At 31.2% G+C, this 18,347-nt stretch overlaps 1 protein-coding gene across 1 annotated transcript in view; it reads left to right on the forward strand.

Annotated features, from left to right (window-relative positions):
• The window catches only part of AKD1 (adenylate kinase), a gene marked incomplete at its 5' end in the record, with an annotated part of 66,095 nt that overhangs the window by 7,934 nt on the left and 39,814 nt on the right, over positions 1-18,347 (forward strand). The window contains 9 exons of the mRNA XM_012939732.3: positions 1,570-1,832; positions 2,786-3,111; positions 4,932-5,033; positions 6,050-6,106; positions 9,343-9,520; positions 10,085-10,257; positions 11,750-12,031; positions 16,139-16,335; positions 17,688-17,903. Of these exons, the coding sequence (XP_012795186.2) occupies positions 1,570-1,832; positions 2,786-3,111; positions 4,932-5,033; positions 6,050-6,106; positions 9,343-9,520; positions 10,085-10,257; positions 11,750-12,031; positions 16,139-16,335; positions 17,688-17,903 (1,794 nt within the window). The remainder of the gene's footprint in view (positions 1-1,569; positions 1,833-2,785; positions 3,112-4,931; positions 5,034-6,049; positions 6,107-9,342; positions 9,521-10,084; positions 10,258-11,749; positions 12,032-16,138; positions 16,336-17,687; positions 17,904-18,347) is intronic.

Raw genomic sequence — 18,347 nt, forward strand, 5'->3', positions numbered from 1 at the left:
AAATTCTATGCTAAGTTCCGCTACATACTACTTACAAACTATGCGATGATGAACGGTATATATATTTCAATAATATTCAATAACGATTATTTGTTCGATATAACTGGAGTCATATTTTGGGCCACTAAAGTGGTGAGCCCGACGTGATGAATAGGGTAAGAAGTGTACACACACATATGCTCATATAAAAACAGTCAGGATTGATAAGTGAATAATTAATAAGGTCAAAACTTGACTCATGAAGAATGGATTAATCAGTCAGTTCAGAAGCTACAATAAGGTATATGAGCTTAACATAGCAACCGATACTACAATTCATCTGTTTTTTTTACAATTAACAATAATGAAGTAATTAGTTATTTGCGACTTTGTATAAGAAATCTCATGATCTATGGATTAAACATATATCACTTATGTTTATAAATTTTGGAGATTTCAAAAGCACTTACATTTTGACTTACAATAGTTGTTTAAACATTTTTTTTCCTATTGCTGTTTATTATTTCACCCTTACTATAGATCTGAATAATATATTGTTTAGGTAAATTGTACCATATAATCTGTACTGTACAGATATTTCTTGTTAAAATATGTTTGTTGATAACTACTGCAAATGTTTTCAATAAACAGTAATTTCATATATGATTTAATGGTTTATGCAGGTATGATTAATTAAACTCACTGTAAAAAAATTTGTTCTGTAGTTCTAATGATAAACTATGATCCATGAAATCAACTAAGAAAAGTATAGGAATGAGTAATTTTCATAGATTTTAAATACGTAATACACTACCTGGAGTTGGATATCGATTATTATCATTTTCTAATGGTAACGTGTATACTTCAAAACCTGAATAGTCTGGATTCCATTATATATTAATGTACAGCCCAGAGGGTCTGGAAATAAGCACTACCATTCTTTGATTTTCAGGATTTCGTTTCATAATTCTGTTATATCTTGTGCCCTGTGTCCGTATTAGTGTATAACGTAATGATATTGCCAATTAGAAAATAGTGAATTATCGACCGGACCAATGACTCATAAAACAAGTACGAGCAGTCTAGAGTTCTTATCGGTCCTGCTTCTTGCCTAACCCTACCTGTTAACTCCAGAACACAAATTTCAGCCTCTGTGATATGAATCATTTATTTCAAACATACTAGGTTTATACACTAACCGGACAAACCACATCGTGCCATAAAATAGGAAACAGCATTTGTACAAGATTTAGCCAAAAGTGGCTGTGAATATGGGAGGTAGTAATTGATAGACTGGGCGTAACTCAAGAATGGTAAATCTTATAATAACAGTTTATAGGTCGAAATAAAGCTCATAATAAGAGGGACACGAATATGAATAGTTTATTTACTTGACAATTATACGATAAAAATATACGTATAGTGTTAGTCCATAAATGAATCCCAAAAGTTACCATTGATTATTCTCATCGGGATATAACAAATTCCTTGAAGAAAACTATCCTTGAACAATTTCTATATATTTAACAAGTCAAATTTTTATCGACTCATATATTTACGAGTTAAATAATCTATTCATTTTCCTTTAAGAATCTGCTGGTTAAATTACAAGGTATGAATTTATATCCATCAGTAGCACCAATAAGATTTTTCGGTTCAACTGGGGAAGGTGAAGAGGAAGAAGAAGAAGTCATACCTGAAGATATAGATACTGAAGAGTTATTTAGAATAGTAGCTATTAAAAAAATGCCAGGTCCAAGGGCTCGTTGGCATAAAAGCCCGCGGAAACGTTTATGCCCTGTAGCATTATATGAAGGTCAGCTGTCTATGGGAAAACCAGAATTTACAGTTGGGTAAGTTTCACTGACATCAACTGGTCATATATGAAAATAACTCTTTATTAACATGAACTGTGTTCAGTAAAAATTAGATCATACGTTTGATTGCATAATTTTCGGTGATTAACTGTTAATAGAATATCCATAAATGTTATTTTTCGTCAGGCACATTAATTTACAGTCACATTCTAGAATCTGTTTCAATGACACAATTAATAATTTCTCGAATGCGAATGCTCTTCTGGCTATAAGCATATGAAAGTGACAAAAACTTTTTAAAACAATTAGTCCCTTAGATAAATTTCAATAGTATAATAAGAAGACGAAGATTATCGAAACTATGTGATAGATTAGCACAATACATTTCGAACAATCTGATCACACATAATATACTTGTTAAGAACATTTATATTTAAAATGGAGGGTAAGAAAAGACAAGGATAATTAAGAAAATAATGTGGAAACAATCTGATACCTCATCACTCTAGATAATAAGCTAATATTACCAGGGTAGGTTTAAGGTGAGAACAAACTGTTTTTGTATATACAAAAGGGGTTTGAATTTTTGTATAGCTAAGGCTTCAATAAACCTTAGTATACACCCTTTTATACTTTTGTACAGTACCACAAAAGCCAAGTTACGATCAATCTTATGACCTGTTTAACATTTATATCATAGATTCAAATAGCTCAACAGTTATTTACTTATATGCCAAAACATTATCATCGCATTTATTGTAGCCATTTAATTTTGATATATTTCTTTAGCAAAGTTTTCAATACAACATTTTGATTAAAAAAATAGTTTTATTCAATGTATTTGATAAAATTAGACCAATTTTACTGTTGTCAATGATTAGATTTGTAGTAATTATATATATATGACATTATAGTTGCTAATCTCTTAAAACACTTTCAATATTATCATATTTTCAAATTTTCTTTTATCCGAATAATTTCCTATCTAGTTATCTTGGACAAATATTTTGTTTAGCAAATATTGAAAATTTTACATCATTTATGAAAAATCCAAGACCTTATTTATTACCACCTCAACCAAGACCACCATTTCGTGTTGTTGTACTTGGTCCTAAAGCATCTGGTAAAACGGAACTGATTCATATATTAGCCGAATCATATAGAGCAAAAATTATTGATATAGCTGGAATGCTTCAAGAAGAATATAATATAAGAATAAGTGAAAAATTGAAAGAAATTCAAGAGAAAACTGAAGCAATTGTAATCAAAGAAATAACGGAAAAACAACAGTTAGAAATTCAGTCATTAAACTCAGGTAAGAATGAAGTTTATAGCAACGATACAATAACAAGGTATAACTATTTTTAAAAGAATCACAAAAAAACACCAATTTACAAGCATGATCAGGTTTGGTACAAAAGGAATGCACTACCTTAATTTGCAAAAATGTGATTCATCAAATGCTTGTCAAAAAGATCTTAATAATGTGAAACATTTGATGCGAGGAAATACTTAAGCATTGCTGATAGTATTTTAGTGATAGATCTGCTGCCTGTATACATGATGATGACTTCTTGAACTCTTTCTAGATTCTTGTAATTCTGCCACACTTGATCCCAGTACAGTGTAAGAAGGGGGCGAAGTAACAAAAGAAGCTTTACTTCAGGGTTAATTTACGTACAGAAAACAATAGTTTTTAAAAATATACCGATAATCTTTGACATATAGAAACTTCTGGAAGCTTGGTAAATTTAGAAACAGAGTTAGTAAACATCCAGCCATAGTGTAGTATATAATTTGTCAGTTTTGTAAACCTTTCCCTGGATTCTGAATATATTATTGAGGTATTATCGGTAGATTTAGGCAGTACAATGATCTCATAGAAACATACACCTTAACAGTCATCAGTCTGGTAAGTAAAGTCGTCTTTAGTAAACAATGTGAGAAGAGCGGAAGTACCTAAACAGTGGCAGAGCTACCATGTCATAGACAATTTGGAATGACATATGTTCCAAAAGGGACAGACACTCACTTAGTAGGAAGACTACGGAGTCTTTTTTACAAATGATTAGTTTGGTGTAGAGTAATTTAAGTTGCGTTACAGGGGACTTACCATTTTAAATGTGTATGCATATAATAACAAAGTAAACGAAAATAATACAACAAAACTAATTGCATGAAGTATGTGTGGAAAACAGAAAATTAGGAATGTGGAATAAAATAAAGTTTAATCATTTGAGGCGCAACAAGCTGTATAGCAAAATACATCTCTGTATTTAATTCACACAGTATTATTGGTGATTGCAATCACTGGTTTTAAATATCTCACTGAAAAATTCCTTTGTATTGGTGGTTTGAATCTTTTCATTGATGTTTAGGACTGAAATTGATCAGTCTATTTCTGGCATATGTTCATCCTATGCAGATTGCCTCTATATCACCATAAGTTGGAAGCGTCACAAAGAAAGATGGATGATATCTACCGTTGGAATCCAGGATGCATGTTTTGTCCTAAGTGGGACTCGTCAGCTGTATGTGCCTGGAGCCCGGAGTTATCAGTCTCATATTAGTTCCATTGCACAAGCTAGTGGCTACATGTAGCTAACGAATAATGCAATGGCGTTTGTAGAGAATGGAACTGAGTTCGAATTCTGTAGTGATCATCAACATTGGAGTGCAGTAAATTCAGATGACGAGTCCAAAATAGAATGAAACACGCCGCCTGGTTTCCCTTACACCTAACCATCGATTTCCGCATATAATCGCATCCAATAAACCAGGGAACATTTGAAACATTATTTGGATTCTACTGATATTCATTTACTGCATGGATTTACTCGATTAGTATGAAGTTTAAAATCATATACTCTACACTACTTAACAAGAAGTACCGGTGTAGGTCATAGTCATTCATACAGAGGAAACATAACAAAAATTGAAATTTCATGGTGACCTTTTCTTGTATTAATACATAATTGTCAACTCAACAGTATGATTACATTCAGTAGCCCTCATTAAAAGAATTCGTATTATTAAAATTTATTAATTTGTGATGAACTTGATAATCCTTTATTATTATCTCTTTAACGAAAATATATTACCCATCTAAAACTGAACAATTTTTGTTTTCCCTAGAGAAAGTGACTGAGGATACAACTGAAATAACTGAAGAAATAGTGACAAATAAAACAGAAGAACAAATCACCAAAGATGATGAGGATTCACAAGAAGGAGAAAGTGAGCAGATGGAAAAATAATATATAAATCTTATTTTAATATTATTTAATAATAATGGAATCGTGGACACACATTGCTGAGGAGTTTCATACTGGGACGAAACGACTGTTCAGTGCTTATAGGTATTCCATAGTGATCTAGTTTAAATTGACTAATGAATTCGACTATTAAATAATAAGATGGTGAAAACTTTAGTGTTATCAATTACATACTTAATTGATAATTATTGTTAATTATATTAACAAATGAAAAGTGAATTCTTTTGTTTAGTGCAAAAAAATGATACATAATTAGCATAACATTTGAATATTAGTTTACAAAAAAGAATAAAAGTATAACTCATTTACATTAACCTTTTGTTGCAAAAAAAATGAACGAAAAGTCATAATTGTGAATTTTAGCGTTTATTTGTAATTAAATCTATGCATTCCATGGTACGAAACCGTTATTATTAGCCTACAATTAAGTTTACTGAAAAAACAAACAAACAAATGATGATCTGATTACTCAAAGAAAACTATTTTTATCTCAATTTGGTTAGGCTAATGTGATTTGTAGGAATGAAGTGATCAAATCTAATGGAGTATGATAGTTTACTTTCCGTAGTTAAAAGTTTATAGCATTCTACATAATTAATTAATTAATAAGAACTTTCGCCTAAATTTGATTGAATAGTTCCACAGTATTTGGGCGCCGAGTTAATATGAGACAATAAAGAGGAAGAATGTATTCGTAAAATCTCAGCGAAAGAATTTGAAGTAAATCCAATGTAAAACGGAGAACCATGTACCTATTTATATTCGATAATTTTGATGTTTGATTATATTTCCTTGAAAAAGTTTGAACTAGATTGCCAGGCGAAACGTTGGATTGACTTCAAATTCATTCGCTAAGATTTTACAAATACATTCTTCCTCGTTAATGATTCTACATAATCATTATGTAATTTATAAATTAATTGACTAGTTTGTGTAAATTACTCCATTTACTTGCATAAAATTTGTTTCTTCATATAGAGACAAGTGAATTGAATGAAAAGAAAGAACAATCACCATCGTCTGACATTCCACAATGTAAGTGATTGAATTTTACAAAACGTATTCGTAAAAATATAAGCAAATGTTTAAACTTCATGGATTCCGCCTTTTTATTAGACGTTTATAAATTCTTGTTGAAGATAGACATTAGTAAGCAAATGGTTGTGATTTGGTTGAGAATACTTTGGTTACTGTTTGAAAATAGTTTACGTTATAAATTGGCTGTAGCTAGACAACCATTGATAACTAAGTAGCACCAGATAGATGTTTGGTTCTAAAACGGTACTCCCTACCATTTGGACACCCATGACCACAAAGGCGTTGTAACCCTGGATCTTTAGTATTCACTGTGTGCTCCATTTGTTTATATCAGTGAATCACCATTCATGTTTGATGCTTATAATCTCAGTCGTTTTAGGGTTTTATGAGACCATTCATTATACAATATCTTCGGTGATGATCGCATAACTGAATGGATTGTTGAAATCCGTTAGACAGGTAAACAATTCATCATTTAAACTACAACTTCATAGATAATGATGAGTTACACGAAGTTCGTTTTATACACGATATCAATAATAATTTTACCAGAATACATACAAATTTTGTTTTCATGGAAAATATATTAAAATAATTTTAAAGTAAAAATAGCCAATGCTGTTCGATTAAAGATATAGCATTATTAGTAATTAATAATCTCATTACAGAAAGCCACATGAGTTAGTGCTATAAATTAAATAAAATACCGTCGTAATACTCATAACTGGTGTACTAGTAGTAATGATAAAAATAAGCAAAAATATATTTTGATACTGAAAGTTGGTCAGAATTCAGTAAAGTAGTCTTTCAGAGTATCTCAAAGTTTAGATTGGGTTATTTAGTCAAATCTGATCAATGCATATTACGTGATGAATAAAACTGGGATGTCTAGAGCTATTTGTCGAGTGTTTTAATATTCTTCCAGTGCTGTGACGAACGTGTTTTGTTATATGAATTGGAGCCATCAATTCAAGTATTTGTATTTAAATTAAACATGTAATACTTTAATCCTTTCATATGGGCAATCTCGATCCACCTGGGGGTCAAACCTAGAATCTTCAGAGATCAGGGCCAGCAGTATTTAATCAGACCATTTGATTAGAATCCATTGATCAATATCTCTAACTTCAATCAGTTTACGATAGTCTTCAACGACCATCCAGTGGCATTAGTGATATATGTTTCATTACTATTCATCTTGAATTCCATTAGCCGTAGCTCAATGTTTCGATGGCTGTCTAACTGAAGTAATTTCGTGTTGTAAACTATGTGCAAACTAAAAAAAACATTTTGTCATAATAAAAATAGTATTGTATTTCATTTATGTAAATAATAATAAATAAACAAATTTCCAATAACTTAGAACTATTTATAACGAGCCATCATGCTGAGAATGCTTAAACATGTCTGAAAGTTACTGTTTTAGACAGAATTACATGATTTCATGACTACATTAAAAACGTTCCTTCACATAGTTCAATAACAAAAGGATATAATTTTATGTTATTTTGTTAATGAACATAGTCGAGGAACAATGTAGAATGTAGTTTTTATTATAAAAAATTCCACTAATATGTCAAGCATTACTTCCAATCCAATCTTATTAAAAACAAGAGTATTTGTAGTGTCAATACCTATGTAAACCGACATAGCTTATTCTGGCTTCCGGACAAGCCAATCTATTCATCCTTCTTAAGTCACGTTTTGACCTTTTTAATTATTCGCTTATCAACCTTGATTGTTTTTATGTAAGCATATGTGTGTGTATTTCTTACCCTACTCATCACATGTCTGTAACTATTTTCTGTTCGGCTATAAATATCGATTAACACTTAATTGAGTTGGCTCACACTCTTTCTCCACCACGCGTCATTATGATTCTCTTTCTTCGTTTCGTTCCACTAATTGTCTGTCCAGATCATTGAGTGTACAAAATATAAGCATTCAAAACTTCATTCTCATATTTGACATATTTAAATCCGTTATCCACTAATGCGAAATAAATCGATAATAATATACGAGGATTGACGATATGTATATTTCGATAACAATCATTCATATGATCTAATTGAAGTTAGATATAGGGTCACCAAATATTACTACATGACTTGTTTTACATATCCTTTACATTATTGCATTATTGAATTAAACGAAATATGATTGTGAGTTGTCTAATGTATGAGATATCAAGCTCGATATAGGGAATTCCATTACACCTCCACTGATACTAATGTTCTCCAGCAGACCTCACATTACTAAAGGTGTAGAGGATAAGTTTACTTATATGACAACCTCAGTGTTCGTTCATCGGTTAACTTGGTTTTCAAAAATATGATATATTGGCCATTCGACGAGTGTTATTTTAAGTAGGATTAAATCACACTATTTAGTATGGTTAAAAAGAAACAGGAATCTGTCGATATGAATAATAAAGCCTCTTTTCAAAACTTGGTAAACGCTTTATTGAGAAATATGTACATGGTGAACAAATACATTTCAGAGTAGAGTATGAACACCTTCTATGCATTACTGGTATCCTTACATACACCCATTTATTGTCTCCTCTTACCAAGATAACAATTTCGAGTTACATAAGTTTATCACAGTCTAATACCTATTTCCATATCATTTTGGTTACAATCCATTTTTAAGTTGAAATTATCATTTTATTTGAACAATTTTCATAATTGATGAGAAAGAATGTATTTGAAAAATCTCAGCGAAAGAATTTCAAGTAAATCTACCGTTTTGCCTAACAATCTAGTCCAAGCTTTTTCAAGGAAATTTCCATTATAATGAACTCATATCTACTTTCTATGAGATTCTCAATTAATTTCTTATGCTTTAAACCATTTAATGTTCACTCCTCAATAAAAATAATACTATTTGTACATTTATTCTTTTCTTTTCTTTTTGTTATCATATATGATATTTGATCATCAAAGAGATTTCTTATTCAAACCATTTTCTTTTTCCTTTATTATTTTAACTCTCAATAAGTATTTTTCTTTATTCCAGAAGCTGCAAATGGCCTTAAGTGAAATCTTAGAAAATTCAAAGCAAATGTCTATAGAATTTTCGTCTTCATTGAATAGGTTAACAGACTGCAACGATAAAACAGACTTCGAATTAATGCTTTTTTTTTTAGAAAAAAAACTGTTTTTGTTCATCATAAACATAAACAAAAATATGGTAACAACCTAATAGCTATTTTTTTGTAAATCACTTCATAGATTTACTTCAACCAATAGATAAAGATCATCCAGAAGTTAAAATGCGTGTTGCAGAAGCTCTTCAGAGTATCAAACAAGAGTCAATTGAAATTGAAGTAGATTTTTACATAAATGCTGTTCGTGCCGCAGTTGATGAAGCTGAAACCAAATTACGTAATAATAATCCAGGTGGTCCATAGTAAGTAAAACTAAATTACTTTAAGTAGTTTTGTGTTAAGAACAGATTCTCTTTTAAATTATTATTATTTAAAATAATTTTGATTGAAATCACAAATAGATCAGTGTTAGACCAATATTGAAAATCTGTAATTACTGGACGGCCGTTTCGTTCTAGTATGGGACTACTCAGCAGTAAGTGTCCACGATCCCTAACACAGGAATCGAACATCTAAACCTCTGACTTTACACCTAACGGTATTATTGTTTAAAAATTAACAGTTCTTCAGTTTCTCTATTAAAGTGACTGATACTTATTTGAAATATATATGAAAGTAAAGACATTCATGTGCCAAGCTGAGTGTTTTAAGTGGAATCATGATACACAAGAATTAAAATCCCTTTTGAGGAGCTTCTTAAATATAAACACAAACTTTAGTGTTACTATCGTTGACAATGCGCTTCGACTTTGCATGTATCATTTGATTATGAAACAATTTCAATTTTTTTTCTGCCTGATTAACCTCAGGTTATTCTGAGATAAGCATTATTTATATGACATATTCATATGACATATATTCTTTAGTCACGGTCAGTGGATTATTGATGGTCTTCCTGTACGTCCAGATGTTTGGAGAAGTTTCACGGAGAATGCTCCAGAATTAATGCCTGATTTAATCGTTTACTTACAAGATACAAGTATAAATTCAGAGTACTTACTTCGACGATGGATTCAATTAAAAATAGAAGAATTCAGTGGTTTGTAAAATATTTTGTAGTTATTAATTTATTTGTAATAGTTTTACAGTAACTACTGATTATTTTTAAAGCTATTGTGAACTCAAGATCTCACACTGGATGAAATCCCAAAACCATCAGATTCAACAGTAAAATAGATGTGTTTAGGTCACTAAACTGAAATCTAATGACTTACATTTTCAGCTTATCTGATTTTCTGAAATTCACTCCCATTTAGTGATTATCATCTTACTTTCAAGATTTGTTCAATACTTAGGAATCCAGACTATGATGAAACATTTGTCTAATGTTTCATGATTTTTAATATTTCTCTAGCTGATTTGATTTCAGGATAAAATTTGTTACCAGTATATATCATTAATAACTCATACCGTGACAATTATTATACTAACTACTAATTTATGAAAAGTTTAGGATTGTTGGGTGGATAAAGATAGTAAGCATGCAACCTTGAATAACCTAGGTTTCGTAATTGACTATTTATTTTCTATTCTTTATATCTCTGAGTGAGGTATTTCAATAAGAATAGGGTACTAATTTGTAAAATTCCATATATATAACACAATGAAACTTTATTGAATGCTAACTATCTCAAGTAATTTATTTTCCCGGATAAAAATATGATAATTAAGTTTTAAAAGAATCAAATGATTTTAACCGAGTAACTCCATGTTAATGACGCCATAAGATGAATTACATCATATCGGAATTGAATGCTTATTGTAACTAGTACTTTCTTGCTTCATTATTTACAATGGATGAAATTAGATGGTGGTTGGAGGTAGTCTACAGGAAACCCTGGACCCGGGTTTCGTGCTACTTGGCACTCGTCAGCAAGGTGTACCTGTAATCTTGAGGGAACTGGTGCTCCCTGGCGGATTCGATCCCGTGTCACCCAGCTTCACAGTCAGAGACGTTACCACTGAGCTATCCGGGCCGCGACCGACCTCCTGTAGGACTGAGATTTAATCACAATTGATTGATCACTGGGTGGTGATCAATGTCATGTGTGTCAAGTCAATGAATGAAATATATATTTTTATCAGTCTCATATATCAACACACCATTCTGGGTTAAATAAGAGAAACGAAATTATTTTAGATCTTAAAGTAAATGATTGTATGAATATTCGAATTTACTTGCCATTTGTCTAAGACAATGGGAAATATATATTATCACTGAAAACAGGAAATGAAATCAGAATGTATCTTAATAAATTTGGTTAGTACTGTTTCCTCAACAGCATATCAATTAGATTGTGGTTGGGAATTCTATTTACTATGTAACAGTTTCTTAGGTTTTATTTTAATATTTACCATTCATAATTATTTTAAACAGTCGTTTATTTAACAAGATAATTTTTACAAGTCACTTAGACTTTAGTATGCTGGATGTTAAGCAATCGACAAGCATTATCATACAATAGTTTCCCGTTAATTCAATACGAAATAAAATGTATGTAATCCTTTATTCTTGCAAAAAAACATTTCAGGCATAGAATCAGTTGATCTAACCGAGAATATTGAGAGTGTAATCACTGAAGATCTTGAAAGTGAACAACCAAAAATATCCGAGGAAACCATTCTTCTAAATGGAAGTCATGGTCAAGCTGCCCTATTGAAACTTAAAGAGGCAGAAAAATTATGGACAGAAAGTTTTGATTTGTTAAAGCGTACAACTCAACCGCTAGGTGCTCCTGTTGATGTTATGGAATTGAATATAACTGATAAGACAATAGATCAAATGAGAGATGAAGTTTTAGATCGTTTAGTTAGTAAGTTTATTTTATGAAGATATCTGACTATATTTTGTTGAGGAAACAAAACTGTATCCAATATTAATTTCACTTCATTTTTTGGATTTATTCATTGATGTTTAGGACTGCAATTGATCAGTCCCTATTATGGCATACGTGCATTTTATGCGGATTACCTCGGTATTACTGTAGTGAACAAGAACACCAGTGGGGACAATCGAATGTACTTAACACAACTTACAGGACTTGTTAATAAAATCTAACAATCATAAAGTAAATGCTTAATTTGTAAAATGTCCACCGATTGTCTCAAAATGACTCAGACTTCATTGTTCTTGCATTTTCATACAAATTGCATTCTGTTTTCATTCTTTACTGTTCGATCCTCTTGATTCTCTGCTGCCAGACCTTCTGTTCACGACTAACATCATGTACTACTTATGTCAATATAAGTAGCACACTACATTATCAGTAAGTCCTGGAACGAACATCAACTCCGGGATGTAAGTGCGCTCAACTGACGAGTCCCGAATAGGATAAAACACCCATTCTAGATTCCACTGCTAGCCACCATCCATCTCTACTTAGAATTTTCCCAATGTTATTTATTTAATGTGAAGAGCAAGTTACTTCACGCTCATTAATAAGATAGTTTTTATATAAATAGATATATGAAAATAATCTCATTATATTAGCCAAATTGATCATAAATAGTTTAGATTTAGTTTGAAAAGCTATTTCTTACATAATTTTACAAAAAAGGGTTCTGAAAGCAAATATTCTGTTGGTTTTTAACGTTGATCTGTAAATGTATTAGGATCAAATTACTTATAAACTAAATTTCTTACATTAATGGATAAGACGTTGAAGATGCCACAGGTATTCGGAGTTTGACAACGCTCTAACCAGTAACACCTTCTAATATGAAGCGTACCCCCCAAGTGAAATCAAAAGACAGAAGCGAGGAAGTTCGAAGATATATTTGATAGGTTATCAATATATTGATGATCGTCTGATCTAATCTGGCTAGCGATTGCAGGGGTTGTTGAGCACGGCGTTCACACTCGTGATCTGGTACAGATGCGTGACCGAGAGCCTTCAGCTAGGTGAGTCCATTAAAACTAATGTGGTCAGCATCCAATATCGAAGACTTACAGAGCTATTTATTTTGGGGAATTATCTACCTCTACAACGTAAAAGAGTTAAGTGTCGACATTTTTTTGTAAGCGATTTAAAATCATAAACGAATATTAAAATTAATCGTTGATATCAGTTTCATCTTATCAAAAAATTCTTTATTTCTAATAACAATTCCGTCAGTTTAATTCACTTGATATTGTTTTACTTGAACAGGACGAAACGCGCGTCCTGGATTCCACTGCTAGCCACTATCCATCTTTGCTTATAATTCGGTCAGTTGTTTAACTAATTTGTCAAACTTTATGAAATATCATAATAAACGATATTTGATTGAAACAAAATAACTAACTGGTGCTACTTAACTTTTTGTATTTGGTTTAATAGGGGGGGGTGAGAAGTGATAAAAAATCTTTTATTAATATAACATTTTTGTATCTGCGGATAAATTAGTCTTTGTTACTGGAAACTGTGGATCTGATGATACAAGTAAACGCATAAAAAACGATAAATGAGAATTCATTTATCACTCACAATAAATCAAAAATGAATACTTAAATGCATTGAATTTTCATATAATTTACACTGATTAAATATTAGATTTAAATTCACTTAGTATTGTTTACTTGAATCTTCGCAGTGGTGTTTAAGACTGAAATTAATCAAACTCTTATTGGCATATATGCATCCTGTGCGTATTGCCTCGATATTACCTTAATTCACAAACATTATAAGCAAAGATGGATAATAAATAAGAACTTTCGTCTAAATTTGAACGAATAGTTTCACAATATTTGGACGCCGAGTTAATGTGAGTCATTAAAAGAGGAATAATACATATTTGTAAAATCTCAGCGGAAGAATTTGAAGTAATTCCAACGTTTCGCCTGGCAATCTGGTCCAAGCTTTTTCAAGGAAAATATAATCAGTGGTCTAATGGTTAAGTGCTCAGGCGCGAAGCCAGTAGGTCCTGGGTTCGAATCCTGCGGGGTGCGGGATCGTGGATGCGCACTGCTGAGGAGTCCCATACTAGGACGAAACGGCCGTCCAGTGCTTCCAGGTTTCCAACGGTGGTCTAACATCAATTAATTCATGATCTCAACCAAAAACTTAACAATCTCCACAACCCCCATACTGAAAATATAATCAAACAACAAAATTATCGAATATAAATAGGTACATGGTTCTTCGGTTTACTGTATACTGAATAAGTCATCCGATCAACGTGAAGGATTTTATAAATAGGTATTTGCATTAATGTGTAAGAGACATGTTTATATGAAAATAATAAAGGTCAACCAAATAAAAGTTCAATTAAAAATAATCAAGGGTAGAGAAAGAATAAGAAATTGTCGTGTTATCCTAGGCCATAGAATGACTTAAGGATTACAAGGTGAATTCAAGGTTAAGACAACTTGTTATTGAACACATAAGGACAGGGCAAGTGATATGAAACGAAAAAGTGTTAAGATAACAGAATGTGTGTGTACGTAAGTGATGTGAGAAGAAATTTCAATCAACTAAATATTGACTTTGGTCTGTGTATATTAAGAAAACATATCATTTTTATATATGAAATGAATCAAAAATGCCACAGCCTACATTAAATGAAGATAAATCAATAAGAAAAGTAAACAAAATAAAATAAAAGACTGAATTCAAAGCGGAATGTATATGTAATTGAACGTTTATGTTATTTTTAATGTTCCAGTCAATTGTTTAACATATTTAGATAAGATAACTGATTTGAATCGTTGAGCGCAATGGCTAGCACAAGCAAGTGGCTATCAAGACTCAGTAGCTAAGTGGATAACGCGATGGCGTTTGAAGCGAGTAGTACTGAGTTCAAGTCCCGGAGTGAACGTTAAGTCTAAAATACAGGTATATCCAGCTGACGGGTTCCAAATAGGACGAAACGTGTGTCCTGGATTCTAGTGCTATCCATCTTCTATTATTATTGTTAGATCTGTTTACATCAAAGTGAACAGTACTTAGTATCAATTAATCTACAATTTACTTACTAAGCATAAATATACTATATCATAAATTTGACAGCCTATAATCAACAAATATAACTAATATGATTATCTTTTTTTGAAATATAATTAAATGTTATAAAAAGATTGAAAAAACAAATCAATATTATAAGTCAATAGCACTCTTAGTGATAATAAATATTTTTGGTGGAGTTTGGTTCTCTGACCTGGATGGTTTGGTCGTGGACCTTTCATCGTTCTTCTGAACGACATCATCAACACAAACTTCTACCTGAAGTTCATTCATTTTGTTACACCACAGTTATCCTGGATACGTACAAAATTTTATTTGAAATAAAAGCAATAGTGCAAAAAATTTTTTTAAAAAAAGTAAAGAAAATACAAAACAAAAACGATAAATAAACATTTGTTTTAATACAAAAACTAAGAATAGTAATTTCTAGACAACTTATTATTGGTTAAAATGGCAAAACAAATTTCAAAGCAATTAGTCCCTTTGATAAATTTTAATAGTGTAATAATATGACGAAGATTATCAAAACTATGTGATAGATTAGCGCAATACATTTCGAACAATCTAATCACACGTATTATACTTGTTAAGAATATATATAAACATAAAAGACCAACTCGACTAGAAATGCAGGGTAACAATAGACAAGGATAATAAATAAATAGTACGAAAAAATCTTCGATATTCTTCGCTTACAATTTAATTTGACTATGTTCATATATCACGTCAATCTTGAAGTTGAATCTAGATTTCAATTGATAATGAATAGTGAATTGATTCTTTAAAATAGCCCTGACTGAAAATAGTCTTTTTTCTTTAAAGTGATATATAAAATTTGTAGAAAATATAAATTCCAGTCTTATACTATAGTACTGTCGTTCATATAGATCAACAAATTTACTTTCTTTATCTTGAATATCAATAAATCACTAGGTTAATTATGATTTAAATTTTCTTATCATAATTAACCTCAATTAGACCAATTTAAAATAGAACCGATAGCAAAGACACAGGAGGATTTAGATGATGAAGAAGAAGAAGATGCTGGTGCATTTGAAGAAACAATTGATGAAGAGTTTAGTATAGATGAAGAAGGTATAGAAGAAGGTGAAGAAGAGAGTGAACAAAAGGAAGAAGGTGAAGAACTAGAAGAGGAAGAGGGTGAAGAAGAAGAAGTAATTGAAAGAATTTAAATAATTTTTTAATGTGTTGATATTTATTTATTTGTAAATATACTTATTTGAGTTATATGTACAATCTCATTAGTAAATAAATAGTATCGGTGATATTATCATTATGAAGGAAAAATATATTTAGGAAATAGTTTTTCTGCACAATTACGTCACACGATTTATTGAATTACTGAACATCTTGTACAAGTTCAGGACTACTTATGGACATACCTGTGGATTTCTTGTTTATTTTAACCCCTATTCAGTCTAAATGGCTTGATCGCTAAGTATTTCCATTACACGCACTTCTCTGATAACAAAAGAAGGATTATTTTGTCATTCTGTGGTAGACGAAGAACAGCAATTTATTCTTAAAGTAACACTACAGAGTGCTTTCATCAAATATGATAACCATACATTAAATATATCATTTGCACATCTTCCTTCAGTTGTCCTGAACGTGTTTCATGTTTCTTTCAATTCTGTTGTTAATAAAATTGCTTTTTGTTTCACTTTTTGCTCTCTTCAGTTGAATCTCCTCAATGTTCTTCTGGCAGGCATTCTACTTACGGTTGGTGTTACCTACTACTTGTGTCGACAGACATAAGTAACATACAACACAATCATATTTCGTTTAACCGATTCAGGCCTCATTCATGATAAGTGATGGATTAACGCAATTATTTCACGATTCAATCATCTTATTCAATATAGGTTACAATTTTACCAAACAAAAACATCCTTTGACTCAATATCCGTAAATTTGACTTGAGCATTAGACACTTGTTAGTCTCAGTGTATTTCATAATAAATTGAAAATGCTTAAAACCAGCCGACTGTCCTCTGCTTCTAGTTTTATCTAAAAATAGAGATAATTGTCTATTCTGATGACCATTTTTATAACAAAGATTAGCTAAAAATCAGAAAGCAATGGACAAACGTTTCATTTCGAGTCTGGTCTAATAATCAGTGTTTACTCACGTTTTTAAATATTAAAGAAGCCGGATTCTCCGATGGTTTCAATCAATAAGATGCTTTCAGACAATGGATGATATTTTCAGCGGTTTATTTCTTGTAAAACATTGAGGTTGGAAAATATGGAATTTTGCAGTCTGAATCAGTGATTTCAAGTTATTACATTCATCGTTGGGTCATAAGGTTCAAAATTTTGTTACCTAACGATACACATTTTTGAGTTGTCTCAATATGAGACTTCGAATTTTCAAATGTTCTCTAGTAGATATCGGTATTCGGTGAAAGTTATTTTGATATTATATTTATATACACGAAATAACTGTTTTCTCCTTTTTTTCCAAGTTAAATTTAAAAAAGTCTCATCTATATTGGTGTTTTAGGAATCAGATTCAAGTAGAAATTTACAGAAAAATTTAGGCTTAACAAGTTATTTCTGCCCAGTAACATTACGTGAATATGGTGTATTGCGTGCTGGTGATCCAGAAATTGTAGCTGTTCATCAAAATTTAATTTATTACTTTTCTAATGAAGAGGCCAGATCAAAGTTTATGGAAAATCCAAATGTCATATTAAATGGTTCAAATGGATTATTAAAGGTTAGTTTTATAAAAAAAATAGTGTATAATTTGAAAATTTATTTTTTTAGCCTACCGTTTATCTCTATGTAGAATATTAGATGTGTTTAAAATATTTTTTTCACTACTTTTTAAGCAAAGATGGATAGTGGCTAGCAGTGGAATCCAGTTTGACGCGCGTTTCGTCCTATCTGGGACTCATCATCTGGATGTACTTGCATCGAGTCCCGGATTCCATTGTTAGCTACTATCCATCTTTGCTTATAAACCTTGTGACTTAAGGCTATATCGAAGCAATCCGCACAGGATGCACATATACCAACATGAGACTGATCAATTGCAGTCTTAAATAACAATGGGAAGATACAAGTAAAACAACACCAAGTGAATTTTTCACTACTGTTACCAAATCATTCATAGTGACTGACAAGAATACCTCTTGAATTAGGTTTTGTGAATGATATT

The sequence above is a fragment of the Schistosoma haematobium genome, chromosome ZW (genome assembly GCF_000699445.3).
Source record: "Schistosoma haematobium chromosome ZW, whole genome shotgun sequence".
NCBI classification, from domain to species: domain Eukaryota; kingdom Metazoa; phylum Platyhelminthes; class Trematoda; order Strigeidida; family Schistosomatidae; genus Schistosoma; species Schistosoma haematobium.